Consider the following 8,083-nt stretch of genomic DNA (forward strand, 5'->3'; position numbering starts at 1 on the left):
TAGGGCTCATGGGAAGGTGGGGAGTACATGTCTCTCGGCAGGGCTGGGGGGTAGGACTCCCGGGGGGGGGGGTAGTCTCGGCACCCTCAGGCCCATCCTAGAAACCCCCCCGACGGCCCGGCCGCACCTGCAGCAGCTCGAGCACGGCGACGGGCTGCAGGACGCCCTGGTAGTGCTGCAGCAGGCAGGTCTCGGGAATGCCGGGCCTGGTCATGATGTGGTAGAGGACGGCCTCCATCATGCCCTTGCACACCGGCACGTTCAGGTGGCCGTCCACGATGCGCCACGGGCGGGCGACGAACGAGATGCCCTCGCAGTCCCTGCGGGGACGGCAGTCTGCTGTCGGGCTTGGCGGGCGAGGGGACAGGCTCGCTGACGCACGGACCCCCCGCTCCACAGATGGGACGCCGAGGCCCTTCCCACCTGGATGGAGGAGTCCCGGCCCCGGGGCCCAGGATCACCGGCTGAGGGGACCCGTTCCCCCTCAGCCTCAACCGAGGCCTCGATGAGCCCCCGGCCGGACCCCCACTGGCTGGGGACGGAAAAGAGCTTCGATTTCTGGATTCGCCAGCTCCATCCCGGACCCTGAGGCAATGGCTGCCTGCACACTGGGCCAAGCTGGGGTCCTTATGCGGAAGCTCTACTTCCGTGTCATATCTGGCAGCCCCCCCGCCCCCTATCCCCAGGACCGGTCTGCCGCGCGGGGTCTGGGCACAGGACAGGCCCGGCATCGGCTGGACACTTGGCTCTGCCCGCCCTGCCTGGGCCCTGGAAGGGCTGCATCTGAGCCGGGGGCGCTCGGCCCCGCCAAGCTGAGGGCCACGTACGCACTTGTGGGGGTGCCCCCCCACCAGAAAGGCCACGGTTCCAGATGGACCCACACTGCAGAAGCCCACACCTCGGGCCCTCGCCCACCGCACGCGAGAAGCTCCTACCTTGTGCCCCCCAGCAAGCGGGACAACGTGCCATGAGTCTGCAGGTCCCCCCGCCGAGAACCACTGTGCCCGACCGTGAACCACCTCCACGTGATGATCACTACGGGGACCCTGGGGCATACTCCCCACCGTCGCACCCACGCCCCGCCCAGGCCCCCCGAATCTGGGCACACACTCACTTTTCCCATGCTGCCTGGGACAGGCTGCCGGCCACAGAACTCTCTGCCGAACCTGACAGGAGAGGGAAAGGACAAGGGAGACTAAGGGGCGGAGTCCGCCTCTTCCTCCTCCCTCCGTGCGACACGCACCTGCGGGCTCTGGGGCTGAGGGAACAAAGCCGGCACACCCAGAACGAAGCCGGGTTGGGCCACGGCGTGCGAGTGTGAGGGGTGTTCCCAGGGCCCCGAGGAGCCCCCACAAGGGGAGCCAAGCGAGCCCCTCCCGCCCAGAAGCCCTGACCGCAGAGCTCTGTGCATAAACCCCAGGCAAAGACCTTCTGAAGCCCCGTGAAGAGGCCCGCGTTGAGCCCAGACAGGAGCGCTTTCGCCACAGGGGAGGTTTCAGTCCCCGTGCGTCAGCCGGTCCCGACGGAAAGCGAGACGCCTCCTATTTCAGGCACCGCTCCCTCGCACGGGACACCTTGGCACACACAGCCCTCCAGAAGCACCCCGGTGACCACGCTTAGGACCCCCACCCCCACTCAGGAGTCTGAAGCCCTCTAGTGGAAGCAGTAAGCGGACGCAGGCGAGACCTTTCTACGTGGAGACAGGAAAGGCTGGAGGCAACGGCCTTCTGTGGCCGGGGGCAGGTTCCCAGCGGCATGTGGGGACTGCTTGGACCCGAGGGCAGAGCATGGGCAGGTGGGGGAGGGTGGGCCGGCGACAAGGCTCGGTACCTCTGGGGTCTTCAGATCCCTCTGGAAGCTGGGCCTGACAGCTTAGCGGCTCCTGGCCTAGAGGGCTGGCTGCCCTCAGATTCTCTTGGAACTCTTGCCCGGCCTCCAGCGCCCCCGGGGCAGGCTCCTTCACGCCTGCGTCTCCGGGAGCTGCTGGCGGAGCAGGGGCCGGGGCTTCCGGCTCCTCTTCTGCTCTGGGCCTGGGGCTCAGGGCCAAGCGCACATCCTGGAGCGCGGGCCTCTTAGCGGGGGGCTTCTGGGGACTCTCCAGGTCGGTTTCCCCACCCTGATGGGCCACATCGCTGCTCGTCCAGCTGGCACGCCTCTTGGTGCTCCGGGGGCTCCGGGGGTCTTCTCTTTGAGCGTCCACATCCTCCTTTTTGCCTTTTAGCCGCACTGAGTGCAGGAGCCAGGGCTGGGCAGAGGCCATGGCCACCAGGCGAACAGTGTTGCCGCCGACCTCCACCACCTGGTGGTACTCCAAGAGGTCCTAGGAGAAGAGGGGGACACACTGGGTCTGTGGGGGACCGCACGATCCTCACGCCCGCTTCCCTTGCCCGATGTGTCTGAGTGCCCTGAGCAAACGGCAAGCCCAGTCCCTCCAGGACGGACAACTCGGGGCCCAGGTCTGCCTTCTGGCCCCAGGTGGGTGCCAGCTGGCCGTGTGGCCCTCTCTAGGCTTGGTGTGAACTTCGGGGAACCGAAGCTGTGCCCTTGACGCGGCCATCAAAGCGTCCTCCCAGGGGACTCAACACCCCGAGCTCTGTAAAGGCCATGACCGTTCCCACATGAATGACGGGAACGCCTCTCGTACTTATGCCAAGCCCTGCTTCCGAGGTCCTTGTTCTGATCTAGGCGCTGCACCAACGCTGGGTGGTCCTTCTTTTCATTTCCAGATTCGAAAACCCATAGGTCAGGGTTCAAGAAACTTGCCCCAGTTCACGTCCCGAAACCAGGTCAGGCAGGACTGGTGGGGAGGGTCATGCGGGCACTCGCCACCTGGGGCCCGGGGCTGGGCAGCAGGGAACACAGGGAGCCGCCTGACCCGTGTCGGTTTACCTCCTAGAGCTCCAGAGGCAGGAGTTATGTGAACAGTGAAACACCACGTGAATGGTGGTCACAACCCCTCTCTCCTGTCCTGTGCTCCTAAAAACTGGTTTGATAACCAGGAACACTGGTCTCTACTCTCCTGCCCCACCATGAACGCTGCAAGGCAGCCATCTCTGTGACATCACCAATAGCTGACGTGCATCCCACTGCTTCCAACTACGGACGACACACAGGAGGGCGAGCCAGGCCCCACGGCACTTGATTTAAGAGGTCCATCTGTTTTGACATTCTCTGGGTTCAAGGGTGCCTGATGAAACTGGGCCCAGGCAGGTAGAGGGGTGAGTACGCGGGGCCAGGGGCAGGATCCCCAGGAGTCACGGCCGCGGACATGGCCCTACTTGGCTCTGTCCAACTGTGCTGTGTGGCTGAAGCAACGGGGCCCAGGCTGCCAGACCTTCTAACATCCCAAAGCTGGGTTTTAGGCAAAATCTCCTATTTTTAATCTTGGCAAGTAATTCCACCACGCATCCCAAGCCACGCCCACCCACTGCGTGCATCCGGCCCCCGAGCTGCAGCTGCCCCAGGTGACCCGAAAGCACGGCTCACCTGGACGTAGTCTGCGAAGGTCCTGGTGCGCTCGCCATCTGTCCCCTCGAAGGCGGAGAACCACCTGCTCAGCTCCACTCGGTCTACCCCGAAGCACCCCGTGGCTGCAATGGCCCCCTGGACCTCCAGGGCCGCGCACACGTCTCCAGGTTCATACCCGGACAGCTCCACCTGGTGGACAAACTCATCCAAGCTGCAGGGGCCCTCCTGGCTGTTGATCAGCCTGGTGAACGTGTCGGGGAGGCAGGATATTCCCACGGGGAGCTCTTCCAGAGATGTGACTGTGAAGACAGGGAGACCCGAATCAGCCCACACCGGAGCACGGGATCCAACGCCAGCTCACTGCCCCCCCGGACAGCAAGGGGTCACCCTCTGGCTGCACAGGGCACGGCCCCTGGCAGTCGGGCTCTCGACACATGTCCCTTGAAGTCCCTTGGGGCCAGGGTGTGAGAAGTGCAGCCTCGGAGCCCCGGAGGGGGCCCTGCCTTGTCGGTGCTCCCGTGTTCCCTGCTCCTCAGACCCCGGGAGACATCGCGGGCCCCCGCCCCCAACTCCCACGTGTGCTCTCGCAAGTGGGGCCGGTGTGCGTTCTTCCCGTAAAAGCTGTCTCTGCCACGACCACGGTCACACGGACCACATTTTCGCCCAAGCCAAACTCCAGACAGAGCACAGAACACTAACTGGGGTTCTGACACTGAAAGTAAACACCGTGCAGCCCGACGGGGGAAGGCGAAGGAAAGGCGGAGGCAGGAAAGGGGTGGGAAGGGGCCCAAATGTGTTCACTTTCTGTGGGGGGAGAGGAAGAGACTGCCTCACGTTCAGGGTATGTGGGAACGGAAGGTTTAAGCAGGCTACTTAGAGCTTCAAATGTAATTAACAGAAGAGACAGAAAGAGTATAAAGGAGGGAGGTGACAGACCATGAATATCAGCCAAACACCCGACTGTCCTAGCAAGAGGTCAGAAGTGACACGTAAGCAGTTTGTGAAAGTATGTGATTTCAAGCGATGGAGGGAACCGGCAGTATGACAAGGCTGCGTGGCGAGTGGGCCAGGACACGGGGCCCAGGGGGCCACCTGAGGGTGTAGGCCTGCACGTGGGACTGAGGGAAAGGAACAGAAGACGGGGTCCGCTCTAACGCGGCCCCTGGCCCCTGGGGGGGGGTGGCCCAGGAGGGGAAGGGCTGGCCGGCGGAGGCTCCCCCGCGAGGCCTGGGGGTGGGCGAGGGGGTCGGAGCGTGGGGCGGCCAGCGCCACTCACCGATGGGCCAGAGCCGGGTGGGCGCCGGGGTGCGGCGGAGCCGGAACTTCACCAGACAGGAGTTCACCACGATGCTGTCGTTGGGGTTCAGGTTGCGGGTGCTGACGATGCCGGGCGCGCAGTAGCCCCGCATCAGCAGGTAGTTGGTGTGGGAGGCCTGGCGGGCTTTCACCTCGACGGCCCGGTGCTTGCCCCCAGAGCCCTCGTCCAGGTCTTCCTCTTCGTCGTCATCCTCGTCCAAGCCCCCGTCCTTCCCCAGGCTGGGAGAGGAAGACGGACCTAGGGGACCGCGCACGAGCCGGGGCGTGGCCACTCCCCCAGGCCGTGAGAGGAAGCCCCCGGTGCCGGAGCCCCGGCTGTGCTCAGAGCAGCGTGCGTGCCCCACCTGCCTACACGCCAGCCCTTACCTCTTAATGACCTCGTTCTCCACCATAGAGCTGTCCACCACCACGATCTGCTCCGGGATCCGGACGTCCACGGAAATGAGGCCCAGAGAGAAGAGGGTCAGGGCGGCCACACAGTGTCCTCCGGGGCCGTCCAGAGAAAATGCCACCATGTCGCGTGCAGGCTCATTATTATCCTGGTCTTTGAAGGAAAAATTATCAGGCTGGTCCAACTTGCCGGCGGCCAGGATTTTCTTGAAAAACTGGAACGATTCTGTGCAGACGGTGCTTGGAAATCGCCAAGTAAAGATCCTGTGCGGACGAAACGGAGGTAAGGTCCAAACCGAGGACGGGATGTTGGAGGGCTTCGCGTGGATGCGCTACGGGTGCTTCAGACCCTCGCCAAAACCGGCCACGCCAGCCCCCCTGCAAAGCCCTCTTTCCCGCCTCTGTGAGGGCGCCGCGTTCCAATCCCCTCTGCATGTGCCTTCCCTGCTCACCGGACACCCGCACGGAGGGGCCATGGCCTTTCATCTAACCCGTGACTCCACGCCTCGCGGCCTTTTGCTATGAACAGGCGCCGAATTGGGGAAGGTGGATGCACGTTTTGTTAATGGTAACCTTTACGCGAGGCAAGCCCTGAACCACGGGGAGGTGAGAGGACACGAGTGTGTCCGTCTCACTGTCTCCATGAGGCGGCTGCACAGTCAAGGCCTGGTCTCTGTCCACAAGTGTGCCTTCCCATATCGCTGTAATGCGGGCCCAGGTCCCAGGGAGGGACCCAGAGGTCTTCCTGATGTGAACACCACCCCTTGGCTCACAGACTAGAATGCTGCAGGGGAAAAACGGTCGAGAAGTGGCCTTGCTGGACCTGGACCCATGTCTCTTGCCTCTCAAGCCACGGCTCTTTTTTCTGCAGCAGGCAGCATCCCAGGAAGGCAAAGGACGCAGAAGGTCACTCGGGAGGGGCCTTCAAGAAAGGCGTGAGCGTCTGGAGTTATGGGCAAGGGATGCCTAAGAAAACCCAACCCCCCCCTCCCCCATTTTGCTGCTCTTCTGTTTCTGACGACCTCAGTGCAGATCTGAGGACGGACAAGGAGAACAGCCTGGAGAAGAGGAGGGCTGCCAAGGAGAGGAGACCCCTGGGACTCTTCCACAGATTTCCTCTCCATGTGTGTGGTTAAGGAGGCCAGTGGCACAAAATGCGGAGCGGGTGACCAAGACCAGCCACGCCGGCTGCGGACCACGCCGTGAGGAGTGCTCCCGTCAGGAGGCACTCCGGAAGGTGACTCACAGCATCCCAAACCACCACTCAGGTGGCTGGTGTGCTGCAAACGGAGTCTGGAAAATATGGGATGGCTTCAAGATGAAGCCCGGAGCAGCTCTGAGCTGTGAGAATGACCGATTAGGCCCGACCACGAGGCTGTGCCGTGAGTCGAATTGTTACGTTAGAAACTCATTTTGGTAAATGTCCCAGAACAAACCATTGCGAGCACTGCCCTTATCCCCACAGCAGGTGGCACAGGAGCAGAGAAGGAAACTCGTTCCAGAAGCTGCACCCTGCACTTGCGGCCACGGGAGGGCCCCATGCCCCCTGGAGGTGACGCCCTGCGCCTTCCCCAGCCCCCCCCTCCCCCCCCCGCCGGCGGGGCTCACCTGTAGTAGGTCTGGGACAACTGGTAGGACATGGGCACGAAGGGCAGAGCCCGGTTTTTCTTCGGGCCGAGCATGTGGTTGACGCGGCGCCGGTTGACCAAGCTCCTTTTCTGGCACTCCATGAAGGCCTTCACCAGAATATGGTCCTTGTATTCCCGGTACAGGCGGAAAGTCTGCGACACAGCAAGGCAGCGGGTGAGCAAGGTGGTCCCGCAGCTGGGGGGTGGGGGGAGCAGACGCTACAGCTGGTCTGTAGAGGAGGGGCCCACAGGGGGACAAGGACACCTGGGGGTGTGGTGCGAGAGTGCCCAGAGGAAGCCAGCAGTTCCGACCCTCAAACTTCTCCCTCCCGTCACGTCTCACCCCAGAGACTACAGAGAGGGACAGGCAGCTGGGAGAAAGGACTGCTCTGCACCCCACAGCTAAGTCTTGGATAAAAAGACAGTGGGAGTTGGGGCGCCTGGGTGGCGCAGTCGGTTAAGCGGCCATGATCTCACGGTCCGTGAGTTCGAGCCCCGCGTCGGGCTCTGTGCTGACAGCTCAGAGCCTGGAGCCGGTTTCAGATTCTGTGTCTCCCTCTCTCTGACCCTCCCCCGTTCATGCTCTGTCTCTCTCTGTCTCAAAAATAAATAAACGTTAAAAAAAATTTTTTTAAATAAAAAAAAGACAGTGGGAGTCAACGCAGAATCATCTCTGATATCACTCCTTTCCCTACTCCCCACTCAGCCCATTAGTATGTCTGGTTGGCTCCGCCCACACAGTATGTTCCCAAACACGTCCGCTTTACTCCGTCCACACCATCTGGCCAACTGGCCCAACAGCAAATGTCCAGCATCCACTAGACCCCAGGACAGTTCCTGCTAGGCCTGTCTCCTCAAAAGTGCTGGCCAGGAAAAAGTACGGTCACAGTCTGAGCATTTTAGGCTCGGAAGGTTCTCTGCCGCATCGCCCCCAGAACCACGAGTGCCAGAGAAGACAGAGGCTCGTGGACTTCAAGGGAGCTTCCGAGGCCACATTGCTGGGCAGGGGTGGGACCAAGAAGAGGCGAGAACGAGGCCTCGCCCTCAAGTCCAGTGACCTCACCACTGTGCCATGGCAGAGGGACTTAGGAGATCAGCAGAGCCAAGGCAGGAGTCAGTCGGGGCGCTGGCCGGAGGGGGATCTGGGCACACACTGGGTCTTGTCAGTCTGAGGCCCACAGACCACCCTCGATGTCTCTAGACAGAGCTTCGACATCAGGCATGGTGCACAGACCATCAATTCTGAAGGGAAAGCACTGCATGGGGCAGAGGGAAAGAGG

The 8,083-nt window shown here is 62.4% G+C and overlaps 1 protein-coding gene across 1 annotated transcript; it reads right to left on the reverse strand.

Moving 5' to 3' along the window:
• Positions 1-32: 32 nt before the first annotated feature.
• LOC121024354 (general transcription factor 3C polypeptide 1-like) lies at positions 33-7,022 on the reverse strand (the record flags this gene model as incomplete). The annotated part of the gene is made up of 7 exons (XM_040466591.1): positions 33-320; positions 1,115-1,166; positions 1,831-2,320; positions 3,487-3,767; positions 4,745-5,004; positions 5,152-5,439; positions 6,784-7,022. Coding segments are annotated over 7 exons (1,833 nt in total), but the record flags the coding sequence as incomplete, so codon positions are not given.
• Positions 7,023-8,083: the final 1,061 nt, after the last annotated feature.

The sequence above is a fragment of the Herpailurus yagouaroundi genome, unplaced genomic scaffold (assembly GCF_014898765.1).
Source record: "Herpailurus yagouaroundi ecotype Mexico unplaced genomic scaffold, PumYag 63870, whole genome shotgun sequence".
NCBI classification, from domain to species: domain Eukaryota; kingdom Metazoa; phylum Chordata; class Mammalia; order Carnivora; family Felidae; genus Herpailurus; species Herpailurus yagouaroundi.